Source organism: Rhinopithecus roxellana, chromosome 8, assembly GCF_007565055.1.
Source record: "Rhinopithecus roxellana isolate Shanxi Qingling chromosome 8, ASM756505v1, whole genome shotgun sequence".
Lineage (NCBI taxonomy): Eukaryota > Metazoa > Chordata > Mammalia > Primates > Cercopithecidae > Rhinopithecus > Rhinopithecus roxellana.
Window position 1 is genome coordinate 37,297,368 of NC_044556.1, and position 21,026 is coordinate 37,318,393.

A 21,026-nucleotide genomic window follows, 5' to 3' on the forward strand; every position below is an offset into this window, starting at 1 on the left:
AGTTAATAGATATTTAGAAGTGTGGGGAGCCTAAGAGAGGCCTGAGGCTCCTAACAGAATACAACTAAGAGAAGTTGATATTCTGTTTTTTTAATTTTAGGATTCAGAGATCTTAATAATTCTTAGTGAGAAATGTCTGTTATTGTTTAATTGAATTTTGAAATTTAATTGCTTTGTTGTGTTAGATTATGTACTACTTACAGGAAAATGTGATCCTATTTTATCATAAGGTGTTATTAAGATTCAACAACTTTCATGGCCAAAAGAGAGAGATATTCTCTACAGTAGTTATTTTATAATTTATGGCCATGTAATTACATAATTCTAATAACCTATGCTTCATATTCATAAATCTTCATATCTATAAATGTAGAAAATTACAAAGAATAAAATATTTTCCAATTTTAGTGAAAACAAAATTTTTATAAATTAAAGATATTCATGAATTGGCAAATATTTTATAAAATATTTTCATAACTATGTAAGCTTTATTATTAGATTTAACTACTTATATAATTAAAATAATTGTCAACTAAAATATTATCTAGTATCTGAAATGTGTGCTTTACATTTCACAAGTAGTTAGGTTGTTTGGTTGAACTTTTGGACCATATTTATGCTTTTTTTTGGTAAGGCTTAATTTTCCACTATAGATTAACCCTTTATCATCTAAAATTGTACTATCAAATGCAAATAATTTTATCTTCTTAGGATAAGTTTAAAGTAGAATGGTTATAATATAAACCATTCCATTTTTTATTCTTCCTTCGAGCATAAAGTACTGTTTTAAATCATCATATATACCTATACTTACTTTAAAAAAATTATTACTATACTTTAAGTTCTAGGGTACATGTGCACAACACATAGTTTTGTTATGTAGGTATACATGTGCCACGTTGGTTTGCTGCACCCCTCAACTCGTCATTAACATTAGGTATTTCTCCTAATGCTATCCCTCCCCCAGCCCCCCACCCTTCAACAGGTCCTGGTGTGTGATGTTCCCCTGCCTGTGTCCATGTGTTCTCATTGTTCAACTCTCACTTATGAGTGAGAACATGCAGTGTTTGGTTTTCTGTCCTTGTGATATTTTTGCTGAGAATGATGGTTTCCAGCTTCATCCATGTCCCTGCAAAGGACATGAATTCATCCTTTTTTATGGCTGCATGGTATTCCATGGTGTATACGTGCCACATTTTCTTTATCCAGTCTATTATTGATGGAGATTTGGATTGGTTCCAAGTCTTTGCTATTGTGAATAGTGCTGCAATAAACATACATGTGCATATGTCTTTATAGTAGCATGATTTATAATCCTTTGGGTATATACCCAGTAATGGGATTGCTGGGTCAAATGGTATTTCTAGTTCTATATCCTTGAGGAATCGCCACACTGTCTTCCACAATGGTTGAACTAATTTACACTCCCACCAACAGTGTAAAAGCGTTCCTATTTCTCCACATCCTCTCCAGCATCTGTTGTTTCCTGACTTTTTAATGATCGCCATTCCAACTGGTGTGAGATGGTATCTCATTGTAGTTTTGATTTGCATTTCTCTGATGACCAGTGATGATGAGTGTTTTTTCATATGTCTGTTGGCTGCATAAATATCTTCTTTTGAGAAGTGTTTGTTCATATCCTCTGCTCACTTTTTGATGGGTTTGTTTTTTTCTTGTAAACTTGTTAAGCTCTTTGTAGATTCTGGATATTAGCCCTTTGTCAGATGGGTAGATTGCAAAAATTTTCTCCCATTCTGTAGGTTACCTGTTCACTCCGATGATAGCTTCTTTGGCTGTGCAGAATCTCTTTAGTTTAGATCCTATTTGTCAATTTTGGCTTTTGTTGCCATTGCTTTTGGTGCTTTAGTCATAAAGTCTTTGCCCATGCCTATGGCCTGAATGGTATTACCTAGGTTTTCTTCTAGGTTTTTTATGGTTTTAGGTCTTACATTTAAGTCTTTAATCCATCGAGTTAATTTTTGTATACCTATACTTATTTTCTTTAGAATTGTTTAATTTAATGTCTTAGACTAAGTAATAATTTTGTTTCTTAAAATGTCTTTAACGGATATTTATTTGTAATAATTCAGTCTAGTATTGACATTAAGTGACTGCTATTTTGTATTATTATATGATTTTCTCATAGTAGAGCAATATATTTTGGCAAATTTGAAAAAAGTATTCTAGAATTATGAAATAGAACCATGTGTGTTTTTTAGCATTGCCTTAGATGTTGTAGGAATGTATAGAAGTAAAATACCATCCTTTTGAGAAACCTCTGATTATTGTTGGAGAAAGGTTAAACACATAAAACCCTTAGAATAATGGTGTCCAAAATGAAGGAGTGAGCAAAATTTCCTTTAGGAAAAGGGAAGAAAATATTAGAATTTTTATTTTTATTTATTTTTATATTTTAAATTTGTTTTATAATGAATACTATAATACATATTATTTTATAAATTTATATTTACAAACATTTATAACATTGATTATACATTTATGTAAATATAAATATGCATTTGTATTTTATACATACTTATATATTTTTGGTGAATGCTTATAGATTTCTTATTGATGGAGGTATGTTAATACTGATACCAAGAGGAAGCCTGAGATAGCAATGTGTACTGCATAGTTGGAAAAGGCTTTATGGAAAAGGTAGATTTAAATTTAAAAGTAGGCTTTAAGGCTTCGGATAGTTGTAGAGAATGAAGGAGTGTAGGAAACATCATGTGTAGGAAAGTAGCATTAACAATGACATAGGTACTGAACTTCTTTGGGTGACAATATAGTCTCAAAACCAGAAATCTTGAAGGATATTCTGTACTATTCTCTTTCCCTTATGCTTTACTGCTAATTGGTTATCTGGTGTTCCTTGACACCTAACTCATAAAATATAACTAACTTAAAAGTTCCTCTTAACTATCATTTGAATATCTTCCTTTTCTTGATTTCCACAGTCCTAGAGCAGTTCAATTCCTCATTTTCTCTTTCTTGGTTTTAGAATTTCAGGATGCATGTAAAGAACATAATGGTACCAAAATTGTATTTGTAAGATTAATCATCAATCCGTGCTTCACATTACCCCCGTTTGTCCTAATCTTTGTTCATCCCTTGCTATATTTAACTAAGCTTCTGTTTGCTTTACCTTTCTTTAAAATCCCTTTTCTTACCCCAACAGCTCTCATTCTTCTTTGTTTCCTGGCTACACTTTACATTCTTCCTTGATGGTATTTTCTTAGGCTTACATCTTGGTTAAAGCGGTCTTCCATTATTTCTTCAGCAGTCTCAATCCTCAAAACACTTTTAACCTATGTACTGCTCTTTTAGGTCAGACATCTTTGACCAGTGCTATTATAGTTACAATAGCTTGAGAATCAGTCCTTTTGTTTCTAGGATAGCCACCTTTTGATCATTTTCTACATTGCTGCTAGAGTGTTTCTTTAAAAATACAAATCTGATTATTCTATGTGGCAAATTTAAGCGGCATCTCATTGTCTAAGTTCAAACTATTTAGATATCAGTTATCTTTTCATTGTTCATTTAAAGAGTGGGAGTACTGCATACCAAGTGAGTTGAAGTCAATTGCAATAGGAAATCTTTGGCAGTTTTTTCCCAGTTTCTTAACTTGCTACAGTTTTTTTTTTTGCTGCTTCATACATTGCCCATCTTCAATTTAATCTAATGTTGCTGTAAATGTGTCTTATTCTTGTACTCATTTTTCCATATCTGGATCCATCTTTGCTTTCAATTTGGTTATGTAACAGATTCCCCTCCTAGTACGTTCTATTGCTTCTGCTTTGATTATTAGATATATAATATAATAACTATTGAAGTAAGGCTTAGATATTTATTCCTTATTTAGCCTTGGATACGTAATGAGGAATGTAACAGACATGTCTTTGTTCTCACGAGGTTTGCATTCTTCTTGGAGAAACATACAAAACAAATAATCACAAATAAATATTTAATTATAAATTGGGATAAGTGCTATGAAGGAAATAAAAATGATGCAATGCGGTGGCTGCAATGGACTGTGTGGGCCAGTCTCCAGCCTACAGGCAAGTGCATGTGGGTGAGTGCCAGCTGTGGTGGTAGTGGCAGGCCTGGCTGACCCTTTGTCAGGCACCCAGGAGGAGTGCTTAGGTGCTAATGGTGGTGGATGGGGCAGTGTGATCCCCTAGGCTCTTGGACAGTGTACTCAGGCACTTGAGGGAGCAGAGGTAGTCATGGTGGGCCTCTCTTCAGGCTTCCTAGTTGTGTTTATAGGTGCTGGCTCGGGTGGGCAGGGTGGGGTGGTTCCTACGCCCCTGGTGGAGCATTCAGGTGAGTGCTGCAGCAGTTGTGGTGAGCTGGGGGAGCCTGCCCTTAAGAGTATGTGCAAGTGTGCTATGGCCCTGCTGCCAGGGATGATGGGATTGTTGTAGATGGCAGCAGCTATAGGCAGGCCTCTGAGGAGTGTGCACTTCAGCCCCAGGCATCAGCTGTCTGTGAGCCTGTACTCAGGGTATGTGACCCCACTGCTGGGAGCAATGAGGTTGCTGCTAGTGGCTCTGGCTTCACCTGGTAGCTGGCAGTGGCAGTGGTTGTGGCTGTGAGCAAGGTAGCTTGTCCTTGGGGTGTGTGCAAATGTGTGATGGCCCTGCTGCTGGGGTGACATGGGATTGATGCCATTGGCTTATGCTATGGCTCCAGCAGCAGCAGCCAGTAGTAGCAGCTGCGGGAGGGGGAGACTTTCCCTGGGGCACGGGAAGATGTGCAGCAGTCCTGCTGTTGGTAGGGGGCAGGGTTGCTGCCAGTGGGGTGCACTTCAGTCTTGATGGCAGTAGTCAGCAGTGAGTATTGGCTGGGGGGTATATCAGTGGGGCTCCAGGGATATGAAGATGCAGGGGTTGTTGGGCCTCAGAGTAAGATGTAGACTCCTGGGGGCTGGGCTCTCAAAATGGCACTGTGCTATAGCTGCTTAGAACTCAGAGGGTGGGTGGGACTCAACATGAACTCCCTCTCTGGAGCAATGCCTTTGTGAGATCTCTAGTCAGCTACCTATGTTAATCTCAGGGCCCAAAGGAGTCTACAATGGCTAGGATTGCAGGAGTCTGCAGTGGGACTGTGGATAGTTGGGGCTTTCTCACTTACCCTTTCCCTGGATTAGGGAGTCTTTCCAGGCTCCCAGCCCATCCTGAGCAGGCTGCCTCACTTCCCTCTCCTTCCTTGCCTTAGGTGTTTCCTGACACATCTCTGTTGAATTTCAGTGTTCTTAGAGGATCTATTTGAAGTGTAATTATCTACTCACTAATTTAGTTCTTCTTTGTGGAGGAGGTGAGTGGGCAGATGCCTCTAATTAGCCATCTTGAAGCCTCTCTGGTTTTTAAACGTTCGTCTTACATTTTCTACCACTTTGTTCTTTTTCCTGAATTGGGAGATATCTCTATCCTATTTCTGTCTGTGTCTGTATCTGTATCTGTATCTGTATCTGTATCTGTATCTGTATCTGTATCTGTATCTGTATCTGTATCTCTATCTGTATCTCTATATGTATCTCTATCTGTATCTCTATCTCTATCTCTATCTCTATCTATCTAAATTTGTTTCTCCCTTGCTAATTCAATCTTTAAATTTTATGTCTGTTTTGCTATTTTAAAAATCTCAGTTGTCAAATTTTAAATTTCTAAGAGCTCTAGGTAATCTATTTCAGGGATCTGGTATCCTATTGGAACATTATACTTAGTTAAATATCTGTTTCTGTTTACTCTATTAACTCTTTTTCTTTGGGTTTTAGTTTTTTTCACAGTTTAATTTGGAGCTTTCTTTTTCATTGTTTTGCTTTTCTTCACAAATTGTTGGTACCTGATTGTTGACTCATCTATGTATAAGTATTCATCTTTTCCCACTGTGTATTACAATCTAATTCTTCTGATTATGGGAGTGAGTGGGAGTTGCTGTGTGGAAAGGTGGACATAGTGGCTTGTCTTTTACTATAGGGGATGTTTATCCTGCTTAAGAATAATGAGCTATTTGGAACACTACCTCGTCTGCCACCCAAATTCCTAGGATCCTTACTTTATCCTGAGGTAGGCTTTGTGGTGAGAGGTATGGTCACTTGGTCTTGTTGTTCCATATAGCCTTCATTGAATTAGTGTGACTTTTTTTTTCCTCCAATGATTCCTTAATTTTCTGGTTTGTTAATGATATTCTCTTATTTTGTTAATGTTGTTCTTTTATATATATTTTTTCTTGTACCTTTTTTCCTAATTTTGTGGGATTGGGGTGAGAGAGCATATAGAAACATGCTCAGTCCACTGTCTTTAATCAGTTTTTGAGTTTTTAAAAATTAAGTATTTTGACCTGAAATAACACTTTCTGGTTAAATAAGCTACGTATATGTCAGGTTTTTCTTTTGGATTCTATATTGACATTTTATATTTTGTTAATTTTCCTTAAAGACTGTGGACAATTATTACAAGTGTTTTTAAAAATGTACAGAGTTTGAGAAATTTTCAGTAAGTCTATTACATCTCCAGTAATCAATAATGACCCTTAACAGTGAGGAAGGACAATATTTCAGACATAATAAAGTTTTAGCTGACAGCTGGCCATATTAGGGAACTCTGTAAGCAGTTCTTTTTTGGTTTCATTTTTTGTGGGCAGGTTAAAAATATAAGAAAGTTGAAAAATGGGGGAGGCTTGGGCTGGAAAGATTTTTCAATTTATTAGCATAATGTTGAACTCATGGAAGTGTAGAAAGAAAAACATTGGGCTTTATTTTTTAGGATGGCAAGAAAGAAGGCTGTCAGCAAAGAAAACAACAGCAGGAGTTAGAGAGGAAACAGGAAATATGAATAGTGCAAAATCAAAGAGGAAAAAACGGGAAAAGTTAATAGTATCAAATAGTACAAACTTCCACAATGATGAAGACTTAAGAATTGTATCACAAAATGGTTATTGGTGATCTTTAAGATGATAATTTTATTATTATGGTGATAGGCATTAGTTTTACTTGGAGTTCAAAATGAGATGTGTAGGTAACAAATAGGAATTTGTTGGCAAAACAAACTAAGAAATTTGATAGTTGCTTGAAAGAGCAGAAAGGTCAGATATTGTTTTATATTCAAATAGAATGTTTGGACGAGATAGGGGAAATTAAAGATTCCTCTACATAGAATCTGTGTATATTGGTAGTATAAGAGCAGAGTCTCACAGGAGGTGGGAATGTTGAAATCCAAAGTACAATGCTCAGAATTAGCTTGAAAAAAGAGAGTCACTTCTTTTAAGTTTGGAATGACGATTAAAAGGTCAGATGTTTAGACAGTGATGAGCTGAAGGTAAATGTGCATTCTGACCTCATTTCAAATATATTTTATATAGATTTATTGCTTATTTTGCTTTGTGAATGTTGGGTTATTTGGCAATGGCATTAACTTTATAGAAACATCACTATTAATATTTATCTTTAATTAGCTTTGCATAGTTAGATTTGGACTTCCTCTATGCTTTACATTGCTCTAGTTGCATTTACCTCTCTTGATTTTTCCCTTTTGCATAGTATTATGCTTGTTCCTTCTGTCTCTTTTCCTATTATTTTAATCCAGCTTTTTAACACTTTTTTTTGCTTATTTTAGAAGAGATGACTAAGCTTACAAATAACAAAGAAGTAGAACTTGAAGAATTGAAAAAAGCCTTGGTAAGTATAGTCTTTCCTATTAATATATAGCAATTACTTTTCAGAAGAATATTGAATCCCTTGACTTACAGACTCTCACACTATAGATGTTTTATACTAATTTTTTCAGCAAAAATGTAAAAATTATATTTGGTTTTAAGTAAAGATGCATTTTTATACCAATTTTTATATACCTTGTTAACTGTCTTCATCAAGCTGTTTATATCATTTGAATATGTGCTGATAGCACACTAAGATCAAATTTGCATGTTATGTAACTGATTGTAAATTTGGTAATTTTGGATGTTGTACCCTTTGAACAATAAAGATGCAATTTTGAAAAAGGTGTATGATATATATTCAGTACCTATGTTTAATGTTCAGGTAGAATCATGTTTATTCTACCTACAGTGAAGATGTAGGGTAAAATTTCATTATATTTTAATTGATTGCCGTGTATAGAACATGGGTCAGCAAACTTTCTTTAGAGGACTAGATAGTAAATATTTTACAGTTGGTGGGTCATACATGGTCTCTCTTCTCTTCTTCTCCTCCTTTTTGCCTTCTCTCTTTTATTTTTAAGAACCTTGTAAAAATATAAAAACCATTCCTAGCTTAAGGATCTAGGAAAAGAGACTTGAATTTGTCTTGCATACTGCAGTTTTCTGGCCCCTGATGTAGAAAATAATATTGTTTATGATGACTGATTAATTGATTTTGTGTTTACCTATCACATCTCTACCTGATTTTGCAGCTCCTACTTCTTCTGTCCCTTGGAAGCATTATTTTAAAATACTTTTCTTTTCTCCATTTAATTGCTCTGGGACAAACTGTTTGCAACTAATAATAATGTTTTCAGTGCTTTCAGATTTATTAATGCATGCTTATACAGGTCTTAGCTTAAATGTCACTGCTTTATGAAACCTCTCTTGATACTCCAGGCTAGGTTTAGGTCTTTGTATGGCTTATTTCCATAGCACCCTGAATTTTTCCTTTATAACACTTATCACAAATGAAATCCACTTATTTTTGGTATTACTATTTAAGGCTTTATTCACCCTTTAGACTCCTTATCTAGCATAGTGGCTGGCACATAGTAGGTGCTCAATAAATAAATAGTGGAATGAATGTATGTTTCAATAAGGTTTAGGAGCGTTTGTCTTGTTTACCTTGTGACTCTAGTACTTAGTAGAGAAAGGGACACTTTGTAACACTTTATAAATATTTGTTGAATGAATACTAAAGCATTGGCTTTTATATAATGATTCACTTCTGCATGGACGATTTCACTGGTAAATTCTGTCGAACACTTTAGGAAGAAATAATACCAGTCTTCCACAAATCTTTCCAAAAAATAGAAGAGTGAAAACAATTTTCAAGTAGGTTTTTGATACCAAATCCTAACAGAGATATTATAATAAAGGAAAATTACAGACTAATATCCCTATGAATAAAAGAAAATTACAGACCAATATCCCTATGAATATGAGTATAAATATAAAATTATTAATAAAGTATTAGTGAATCTAATCTAGATTTTAATACATGATAAAGATCATATTACATCAAACAATTGATCAAGAATGGGATTTATCAGAAATGTAAGGTTGGTTTAAAATTTGAGCTATCTGTGTAATTTACTGTATCAAGTAACAAAGGAGAAAAATAATATAATTATCTCAATAGTTGCAGAAAGACATTTGACAGAATTTCACACTCATTCATGATTAAAAAAAAACTTTCAGCAAACTAGGAATAGATGAGGACTTCTCCAATCTGATAAAGAACATCTACAAAATACCTACAGCTAGCATCCTATTTACTGATGAAAGGCAGTGTCAAGAACAATGTCTGCTCTTACTACACCTATTCAACATTGTATTGGAGGTTCTGGCAAGAAAAATAAATATATACAAATTAGAAAGGAGTACGTAAAACTGTCTCCCCAACCCATGACAGGCCCTGGTGTGTGATGTTCCCCTTCCTGTGTCCCAGTGTTCTCATTGTTCAATTACCACCTATGAATAAGAACATGCGGTGTTTGGTTTTCTGTTCTTGCAATAGTTTGCTGAGAATGATGGTTTCCAGCTTCATCCATGTCCCTACAAAGGACATGAACTCATCCTTTTTTATGGCTGCATAGTATTCCATGGTGTATATGTGCCACATTTTCTTTATCCATTCTATCATTGATGGACATTTGGGTTGGTTCCAAGTTTTTGCTATTGTGAATAGTGCTGCAATAAACATACGTGTGCATATGTCTTTATAATACTTTAGGTATATACTCAGTAATGGGATGGCTGGGACAAATGGTATTTCTAGTTCTAGATCCTTGAGGAATCACCACACTGTCTTCCACAATGGTTGAACTGGTTTACAGTCCCACCAACAGTGTAAAAGTGTTCCTATTTCTCCACATCCTCTCCAGCACCTGTTGTTTCCTGATTTTTTAATGATTGCCATTCTAACTGGTGTGAGATGGTATCTCATTGTGGTTTTGATTTGCATTTCTCTGATGGCCAGTGATGATGAGCATTTTTTCATGTGTCTGTTGGCTGCATAAATGTCTTCTTTTGAGAAGTGTCTGTTGGCTGCATAAATGTCTTCTTTTGAGAAGTGTCTGTTCATAGCCTTTGTCCACTTTTTGATGGGGTTGTTTGATTTTTTCTTGTAAATTTGTTTAAGTTCTTTGTAGATTCTGGATATTAGCCCTTTGTCAGATGGGTAGATTGCAAAAATTTTCTCCCATCCTGTAGGTTGCCTGTTCACTCTGATGGTAGTTTTTTTTGCAGTGCAGAAGCTCTTTAGTTTAATTAGATCCCATTTGTCAATTTTGGCTTTTGTTGCCATTGCTTTTGGTGTTTTAGACATGAAGTCCTTGCCCATGCCTATGTCCTGAATGGTATTGCCTAGGTTTTCTTCTAGGGTTTTTATAGTTTTAGGTCTAACATTTAAGTCTTTAATCCATCTTGAATTAATTTTTGTATAAGGTGTAAGGAAGGGATCCAGTTTCAGCTTTCTACATGTGGCTAGCCAGTTTTCCCAGCACCATTTATTAAGTAGGGAATCCTTTCCCCATTTCTTGTTGTTGTCAGGTTTGTCAAAGATCAGATGGTTGTAGATGTGTGGTATTATTTCTTAGGGCTCTGTTTTGTTCCATTGGTCTATATCTCTGTTTTGGTACCAGTACCATGCTGTTTTGGTTACTGTAACCTTGTATAGTTTGAAGTCAGGTAGCGTGATGCCTCCAGCTTTGTTCTTTTGGCTTAGGATTGTCTTGGCAATGCGGGCTGTCTTTTGGTTCCATATGAACTTTAAAGTAGTTTTTTGCAATTCTGTGAGGAAGTCATTGGTAGCTTGATGGGGATGGCATTGAATCTATAAATTACCTTGGGCAGTATGGCTGTTTTCATGATATTGATTCTTCCTATCCATGAGCATGGAATGTTCTTCCATTCGTTTGTGTCCTCTTTTATTTCATTGAGCAGTGGTTTGTAGTTCTCCTTGAAGAGGTCCTTCACATCCCTTGTAAGTTGGATTCCTAGGTATTTTATTCTCTTTGAAGCAATTGTGAATGGGAGTTCACTCGTGATTTGGCTCTCTGCTTGTTATTTGTGTATAGGAATGCTTGCGATTTTTGCACATTGATTTTGTATCCTGAGACTTTGCTGAAGTTGCTTATCAGCTTAAGGAGATTTTGGGCTGAGACGATGAGCTCGCAGACACTTTGAAGGGTGTGTAGATCAGTTTTTATTTGGTGAAAAGTGAAAAAAGGGAATCAGGGACTGTCAGCAACGTGAGAGTCCTGCTAACAAGCTTTCTGCCTCACAGATTGAATCACCAGTTACCACACAGGAATAGAAGGGGCCAGGCGCCTCTTTCTTGCAAATGGCATGAACTTCCCAAGGCCCCACCCTGTTCTCCCAGTGCACAGACTGGTCGGAGGTTCTCCGGGAAGACCTTTTTACTTGGCTGTCTCATTCTCCACTCTAAAGAAGTACATCTAACTGCCATTAGAATAAGGATAAGGATATGGACAAAGACCAATCTTAACTGCTTCCTACTGACAGGAGGTTCTGTTTTGGGAAAATAGCAGTCAAATCTCCCTCAGAGACATATCTAAGGATTCCTGGCAAAAGGGGCCAATGTCTGAGTTGCATGACCGTTTTGGAGTTTGATGGCCTGAAGGTGAGAAGACACAAACAGGGTTATTAGAAAATATGTATCAAAATGAAATGTGGGGTGGGCAGTAAGGACAGCTCAAAAATCCCAAGGCCTTTTACCAGTTTGCATGGGGAAAGGGGGGCCAAAAGCCTGACTGGTAAGAAAAGCTTTTACCTTTTTGCTGGTATGTCAGGCTTCTGGGTTCCCTTCCCCTGAGCCCAATCCTAAACCGACCAGTTTAAGGTTTGAGAAATTAACTTCCCAATTTGGAGGATGCATCTGAGGGGAGTCTCCCATAGTATGAACACACAATTACCTATCAGTGAAGAGAGAAGAGAGGAGGAAAAAGGAAAAAAGAAGGTTTTTTTTTTTTTTCCAAAGGAGTCCCAGGAATTCAGGATGCATTTGAAAGGGGTGCAGACTGAAGATGAATGGTTATTCATCTAGAAAAAGAGAGCAGGCATCCCTGGTTCCTTTCTCTTCCTAGCAAATACCTGGGATATGTGAGGGAGGGAAAGTGAGGCATTCCTGTTTCTTTCCTCTGTTCTTGCATCCCTGAGTCCTGGCAGGCATGATGGGGTACCACCCATTGGTGTTTTAGTGGCTTTCACTCATTTTAACAGGGGAACCTAGAGGGTGGAAGTATCAGCTCTTACCCACATATGCTATATCTCTCCTGCTGTCAGTAGCCTTTGAATTCCCTAGACCTCATTTATGTCATGGATACTAGCGTAGACTTTATCTATGAAATGGGAAGCTTGGCTTAATTGGCAGGAATCAGCCACACTCACCTGTAGTATGCCTTTTAACTTCCATTATTGTCTGCCTCTGGATCCAGTTTTCTTTCCTAGTGCTTTGACCCAAACCTTGGAATTGAGTTTGGGACCAAAACGTGTCTCAGGGGTGTTGCATGGACTCCTTATTGTAAGCTGAATGCTAAGGTAACACTGTGGAATTAAGTTTTCCTCCAACAAAGAAGAGAAAAGGATGTCTTGTGACACGCCCAGATAACTGGTGGGTATCATTATGCTTGCTAAGATTTGGGTGCATTGTGCTTGGCTTTGGCTAGCTCCCTTGGTCTTACTTTCCCAAAAAAGAAACCTCCAGGTGATGGGCACCCTATTTATTCCCATCATCTGTCTGGATTTGCAAGATAGTTGCTCAGAGCTAGAATATTGATCCAGATTTTTACATTACCCATCCCCCTTTCTTCCTTCTGAACTGCATCTGGAGAATGCTGGTTGGTTCATAGGAACAAGCAGGGTTAGTCTAAAATGTAGGCAAAACTTAAAAACAACTAATGAATTTAGAATGTAATGACAAATGTATGATAAGTTTTGAAACATAATTTCTCTCTAGTCCTCATTTTTGTTAAAGAAACAAATCATGACAGGACTCAGTTGTTTGCAAAATAGACTTTAGTCTTATACTTGGCCTGATTTTTTGCATAAAGTACAGCAAGAATAACTATTTCTACATAGGACTTCCAGATTGACTTTGATGGTACTGTGTTCCACAAGGAATCTCAGACAAGACCTTTTAAAGCTAAGCCCAGCCATGGGTTTCTATCCTCAAATACCTCTGAGTTGGGTGATCCTCTCCTCCTAAGGTCCCAAGATACACTTGGAACTCCTGGCTTGTTAGAAAGTGACATTCTTTACTGACCACAGGTCAGGAACCCTGTACAGGGGCTGTGCAGACAAGGGTGTAAGGCCAGTTTTTTTCCCAAGGGGCTTTTATTGGCTCTGCAAGTCAAGTTTGATTCCTTAATGGGAAGCATACCCTTCCAGTCAAAGCCTTGGTGAAACAACCAGTTTCTTTAATTGCATCCTGTTGCAAAAGAAAATGGATTCTTATTGCACTGATGCAAACAACTATATTGCCATAAGTTAAGAATACTCACAGATAGTTTCCAAATTCTAGAGGAACCAGGCAGAGAGAAACAAACATGCTCTAAATTTTGTTCACAAGAGTATACCTTACTCAATTATTAAAGGCTGTAAATAGTCCAGAATGTTTCCTTCATTCTGAAAAACAAAACAAGTATCAGCAATATGCCAAGCAAAAGTCAAAAAGATTGCTTCAGTTTTCTGAATTCATTCAGTTAGCTTTTGTTTTCCTTGATACTCATGAACATTTTAGCTCTTTTTGAATTCTGTACATTTCCCTTTATTCCTGTGTCATAATCTTCAAAGTTATCAGACCTGTATTTGAGAGCACTTGTCAAAGTTCTATAGCTTATTATAAACCATCTTTTGAAAAGAATTAAAACAAGACAACAATTGTGAATAATGAAATGCCCAGGGTAGTTACAATTAGAAACACAACTGACAAAGAAGTTTGGTATCTCCTTGGTTTACAATAACTTAACCTTAATTGTGATTGATAGCATACTCAGACATTAGAATTTCAGAAATCCCATACAATTTGGGAACATATATTAGTATTATTCACCAAAATGTAACCTAAAGAATATTGAGGCCAGGCGCGGTGGCTCAAGCCTGTAATCCCAGCACTTTGGGAGGCCGAGACGGGTGGATCACGAGGTCAGGAGATCGAGACCATCCTGGCTAACATGGTGAAACCCCGTCTCTACTAAAAACTACAAAAAACTAGCAGGGCGAGGTGGCGGCGCCTGTAAGTCCCAGCTACCCGGGAGGCTGAGGCAGGAGAATGGCGTGAACCCGGGAGGCGGAGCTTGCAGTGAGCTGAGATCCGGCCACAGCACTCCAGCCTGGGTGACAGAGCGAGACTCCGTCTCAAAAAAAAAAAAAAAAAAAGAATATTGAACACCATTTTGGCAATCCTATGTAACTAAACATGTCACATAATCCTGTTTACCTCTTTTCTGGATACTTCAGAGGCCCTTCTGAAGCATCGGAAAAGTCTGGCATCAGGAAAGGCAATTTTGAAACGGAAGTTTGATTTTGGGAAGCCTGTTAAATATGTTAGAGGTTTAAAACACTTAATGTTATAAAATAGAATTCCAGATTACATAAATCATTTATTTTGCCAAAATCATGATTCAGAAACTTCTATAACCTGTTACAAATTTTGCTAAAGAGCAGATTAGTGCCTTACGGATACCTTCTTGTGCTTTTATTTTAAAGCTCAATTTACAGAAAAACCTTATAGTACCCTTTTAAATTTAGTCAATATATGCACACACAGAATTTTTGCAAGATTAATTTTTACAATCCTTCCACCACTTGTATGAACTTTTATCTACTTTGAAACAATTCTTTAATCTTAGGTAAGAATTTAGATTTTTAATGCCTTCTTATAAACTTTTTTTTTTTTTTGAGATGGAATTTCGCTCTGTCACCCAGGCTGGAGTGTGGTGGCATGATCTCAGCTCACTGCAACCTCCGTCTCCCAGGTTCAAGTGATTCTTCTGCCTAAGCCTCCCTAGTAGCTGGGATTATAGTTGCCCACCACCATGCCTGGCTAATTTTTGTATTTTTCATAGAGATGGGGTTTTGCCATGTTGGCCAGGCTGGTCTCAATCTCCTGACCACAAGTGATCCACCTCCCTCCGCCTCCCGAAGTGCTGGGATTACAGGCATGAGGCACTGTATGTAGCCTCTTATAACCTTTTATTAAAAACACATTTTACTGTTCTTACACACCTCACATGTAAATCTATTTCCAGTAGTCTCAATTATATGTCATGATGGCAACTTTTAGCAATTTTTAACTTCAATGTAAAATCTGGAAGTTGTTTTGAGTATGTGCTAGGAGCAGCTAAGGTTTGACTCCTTCCTGCATAATTAAGGGTGTGGTTAGTTCCATATGTCCCCATGCCTTACCAAGTTGAACAGTTCTCAAAACCAAAAAGCAGTTTATAACCTTAAAACACTTAACAAACCTTGCATCTGACCTGCGTAATTTAGTCCACCTATTTATATTTTGATGACATCTGCTTTTTACCAATAATCTTTAAGTCATTCTTTATTTTACAAAGATTAAAGTTATATGAACTGAAAGGTACCACAGCTTTTATCTTCCTTTTTAAAAATATTTGATACAAGCACTTATCTTCCTTTAGGCCAATTAATTAGAGCTCTTTTTAGAGACATCACACATATGTAACTACATAGGCAGGCAGAAGAAAACCCCAGTTGTCATAAGATTTTTTCAAATGGGGAGAGGGATCTACCTATTTTTAATTCCTGGGGTTCCATGAGGATGACAGAGGTCTCTCCCCACTCAGATGTGCATTAAAAGTGGCAAAGCAAAATCAAGAAAAATAATTCAGTGAACTGAAAAAAACCTTTTTTCCAGAAAAACAAGGTCCAATAAAAGGAAAACATAAAAGGCCTTATAAATAGAACTATAACTTGGACATCCACTTTAATTAAGCTGAGTGCTCCTTAAGAAAATCCTTTTAACTCCATTATTAGCCAACTTTAGTTGGGCCAAGCTGCCAATACTTTTGGCTTTCAAACTTTACTAAAGGCTTAGAGAAAGGAAAATCCAAGGCAGTTCATGGAGGGAAAGAGAGTCAGTAAGCAGCAAAAGGTTATGCAGATATGAAACCATAAAGGACTCATTTGCTAAGCTAGGATTGAATCTGGGGCCACCATTGTAAAATGGCAGAGGCTAGAATAAAACATTGCCATGTGGTTACAGGTCTTGCTCCCAAGGACAACAAGATGGAGGCCTGCAGCAAAGTTTGCTGCGGACTATACAGAAAGTCATGCAAAGCACACTAGATTGGTTGCAGCTTAAGACGAACCTCACAAATCCTTTCTCACAACTAAAACTACAGAAAATATAAATAGTGATCCCCATCATTCCCGGCCCAGCAAAATGTCTTCCAAAAAGAAAAAAACCTCGTTTAAAAGTTACCTGCTGACAAGGTAGAGAAAAGGATGAGACAGCTTAGATGCAGGGCTATGTTAACTGCTGACAGGGTGGAGAAGAGAAAAGGATGCCTGGGGAAGAACCTATTATTCTTATGCCAGTTTTTCCTCCACTAGGGAGAGAAGCATAATTGCTGTGGGATGGAGTTGGACTCCCTGGCTGGGAGAGTGGGAGACTCCACGGGTGCTTGGCAGGGAATGCTAGCCAGCCTCGCGAGGCCCTTGGGTCATGCATCCCAGCCCTAGCAGGGAGGGGAGGGTGGCAGGGAACTGCTGCTCGCCCATCTGTACCAAAAAAAGACAGAAAAGGCCATGGAAAGGCTGGGTTGGACTGAGGCCGACATTCCGCATCTCCGGGAGCAATAGGAGTGGGGGCACAGTTTCCTTTATCCTCAGAAGAAATCCAAAGGAAAAAAGACTTAGAAGCAAAAGAGAAAAAGTTTTTTTTTTTTTTTTTTGGTTTGTATCTCACTAACCCTTTCTCAAGCCTTATGTTTTGCAAACAGTATGTTGTAGGAAAAAACTGGATTCTTGTCACAGGATCAGGAAAGATTAGGCTTGCAGACACTTTGAAGGGTGAGTAGGGCAGGGTTTATTGGGTGAAAAGGACAAAAAGGCCCACAGGGACTCTCAGCAAAGAGAGTCCTGCTAGCAGGCTTTCTGTATCACAGAATGAATCCCTGGATGCCACATAAGAGCAGAAGGGGTCAAGCTCATCCACCCATGCAAACGGCATGAACTTCCTGAGGCCCCGTCCTGTCCTTCCAGTAGGCAGGCTGGTCGGAAGTTCTCCAGGGTGCTCTTTTTACTTGGCCGTCTCATTATATATGAACAACAATTAATATCCGGATTCTCAGGATCAGAATGTCTTGATTGGTGTGCAGCTCTTTACTTGCTAGCTATATGACCAAGAGCAGTTTAAACTCTTGATGCCTCAGTTTTTCCATCTATGAAACGGAGAAAATAATTGTACATATTTCATAGGGTGATTGTGAGGAATAAATACAATAATTCATTTACTCATTTAACAAACATTTGTTGAGTTTTTCAGCTGGGCATGGTGGCTCACACCTGTAATGTCAGCACTTTGAGGGGCTGAGGTGAGCAGATCACTTGAGGCCAGGAGTTTGAGATTGGCCTAGACAGTATGGCAAAACCCTGTCTCTACTAAAAATACAAAAATTAACTGGGCGTGGTGGTGGTATGTCTGCAATCCCAGCTACTCGGGAGGCTGAGACATGAGAATTGCTTGAGCCTGGGAGGTGGAGGTTGCAGTGAGCGGAGATCAAACCACTGCACTCCAGCCTGGGCAACAGAGTGGAACCTGTCTGAAAAACAAAAACAAACATTTGTTGAGTTGTATTTATGCTAAAACTCTGGGGATACAGTGGGGAGCAAATGAATGCATATACTGCCTTCATGGAATGACAGTGATCAAATAGTCACACTTAAATTCAGTCACTCATTGAAATGTAACATTACAATGGTGACAAGGGCATTAAGGAATTAGTTCATAGTATGATGAGGCCTATGATAAAAGGATTTGAAGTAGTTCCATTAGAATAGGCTTTTTTGAAGAAGTAAGGATTGAACTGAATTCTGGAGAAAAAAATACAGCATATCAGATAGAGGAAACATGCTAAGAATTTTTTTCATGGGAGGGAGTATGGTGAATACATGATGAAGTGAAAGATGCTGCTGGAGAGTTAGATAGGAGCCTTACAATTCATGGCCTTGTAAATCATATCAAAGGAATTTTGTATTTATCCTAAGAGGAATGGGACACTCCAGATAATTTTAGCAGGGAGTGACTTGATCAGATTTGCATTTCAAAAAGCACATTTGGCCTGAAGGAGAAAAGTATATTCAGGTAAAACAGTTAAGAGTAGACAGACAATCACAGTAGCCAGAGGAGAGATGATGGTGGCTTCCTCTGGGAGGTGGTGGTAGTAATAGTAAGAAAAAGTGACGTAGGATGACATTACCACTTGTTAAAAATACTCTTCTTTCTCCATTGAATTGCTTTTGCACATTTATTAAAAAAATCAACTGGCCATGTTTGCATGGGTCCATTTCTGGGCTCTCATATATTGTCTTGGTGCATTTGTCTATTCATTTGCCAATATTGTAGTGTCTTGATTACTTTAGATTTAATACTAAGTCTTAGAATTGGGTAATGTGATTCCTCCAACTTTATTATTCATTTTCAAAATTGTTTTAGCTATTCTAGTTCCTTTACATTTCCATATAAATTTTAGAATTAGCTTTTCTTTTTTTCTTTTCTTTTTTTTTTTTTTTTGAGATGGAGCCTCGCTGTGTTGCCCAGGCTGGAGTGTAGTGGCGTGATCTCAGCTCACTGCAAGCTCCACCTCCTGGGTTCATGCCATTCTCCTGCCTCAGCCTCCCGAGCAGCTGGGACTACAGGCACCCACTACCACGCCCAGCTAATTTTTTGTATTTGTAGTAGAGATGGGGTTTCACCGTATTAGGCAGGATGGTCTCGATCTCCTGACCTCGTGATCCACCTGCCTCGGCCTCCCAAAGTGCTGGGATTACAGGCGTGAGCCACCACACCCAGCCTAGAATTAGCTTTTCTATACCTTAAAAAACACTCGCTGAAATTGTTGTTGGAATTGTGTGAAATATATAGATTAATTTGGGTTGAACTGACATCATTAGTATGTTGAGTACATGAACATAGTGCCTGTTTCTATTTATATAGATATTCTTTATAACAATTTATTTCATTAGCATTTTGCAGTTTTCAGCATACAGTACTGTAAATGTTATATTAGGTTTATACCTAAGTACTTCTCTTTTTGCAGGTATTTTAAATAACTACCAAATAGGCATTTGATTTCTTTTTCTTGCCTTATTGCTTGGGCTCAGACTTCCAGTATGCTGAATAACAGTGGTGAGCTTATAAATCTTTGATATCCTGATCTTAAGAGAAAAACATTCAGTGTTTTACCATTAAGTTATGATGTTACTTGCAGGTTTTTTGTAGAAAGTTCCCTTGTATTTCTAGTTCACTGAAAGTTTTTATTATGAATTGATGTTGAATTGTGTCAAATGCTTTTTCTGTGTCAATTTATATGATCATGTGGTTTTTCTTCTTCAGACCATTAATGTGGTATAGACATTGATTTACAAATATTGAATGAGCCTTGCATTTCCAGGATAAACCCCATTTGGTGTTGAGTATTATACTTTTTTCTGTATTACTGAATTTTATTTGTTAATATTTTGCTGAGGATTCTTATATTTGAGTTCATAAGAGATATTGGTCTATAGATATCTTTTGTTTTGCTCTCTATGTCTGGTTTTGGAGACAAAGTAATGCTGGCTTTATAAAATGAACTGAGAAGCTGTTTCACAGAGGCAGGTCTTTGCAAACCTATCCCAAAGTTCAAAGAAGCTTAGAGGCTGAAGAAAGAAGCTTACAAATCCAGTTTCTTGGAAAAGTTTAATAGGGACTTACAAATAGAAGCCATGTGTGTCTCAAGTGGGGGCAAGACAAGATAATGAACCCCTGCATCATTATCCTCCAGACCCAAGGATTATATACCTTAAAGGAGGGGCACATGTGCTTCAGAGGCAATACTAGGAATATGCCCTAAGTGCAGAATTTACTGGAAGTACCTTCTTGTACACAAGGAACAATAGATAAACTGGAAATCTTAGAGGCCTTTCTGGAACAGGGGTTAAGTAGAAGCCAACGTGGTAGATTAGCTTCCAAAATAGAGTTGTTTTAGGCTCCATAGAAGCTTTTGTTTCTTTCTGTTTTCTGGAAGAGATTGTGTAGAATTGTTATAATTTCTTCTTTAAGTGTTTGGTAGAATTCTCTAGTGAAACCACTTGGGCCTGGAGATTTCTTTTTGGCAAGGTCTTCAGTATGGATTTATTTTTCTTTATTGTTATAGAACTATGCAGGTTACCTGTTTAATCTTGAATGATTTTGGTAGTTTTTGGTTTTAAAGGAATTAGTTCATTTCACCCAAGTTGTCAAATTTCTGTACATAGAATTTTTTGTAGTTTTTCCTGTTATCCTTTTTAATATCTGTACGGTCTATAGGATTACCTTCTTTTTGTTACTGATACTGGTTGTTGTGTCATTTCTCTTTTTTGTCTTGTTTTTTTTTTTTTTTTTGGAGATAGAGTCTTGTTCTGTCACCCAGGTTGGAGTGCAGTGGCATGATCTAGGCTCACTGCAGCCTACACCTCCTGGGTTCAAGTGATTCTCCTGCTTCAGCCTCCTGAGTAGCTGGGATTACAGGCATGCACCACCACACCGTACTAATTTTTTGTATTTTTAGTAGAGATGGGATTTCACC

The 21,026-nt window shown here is 37.5% G+C and overlaps 1 protein-coding gene across 4 annotated transcripts in view; it reads left to right on the plus strand.

Annotated features, from left to right (window-relative positions):
- The window catches only part of SYCP1 (synaptonemal complex protein 1), a 125,454-nt gene that overhangs the window by 32,724 nt on the left and 71,704 nt on the right, over positions 1 to 21,026 (plus strand). For all 4 annotated transcript variants that reach the window (XR_748928.2, XM_010371950.1, XM_010371951.1 and 1 more), the window contains exon 16: positions 7,620 to 7,681. Coding sequence is in view for 3 of the 4 variants with exons in the window: in XM_010371950.1 (XP_010370252.1) it covers positions 7,620 to 7,681 (62 nt within the window). In the remaining variant the exon portion in view is untranslated. The remainder of the gene's footprint in view (positions 1 to 7,619; positions 7,682 to 21,026) is intronic.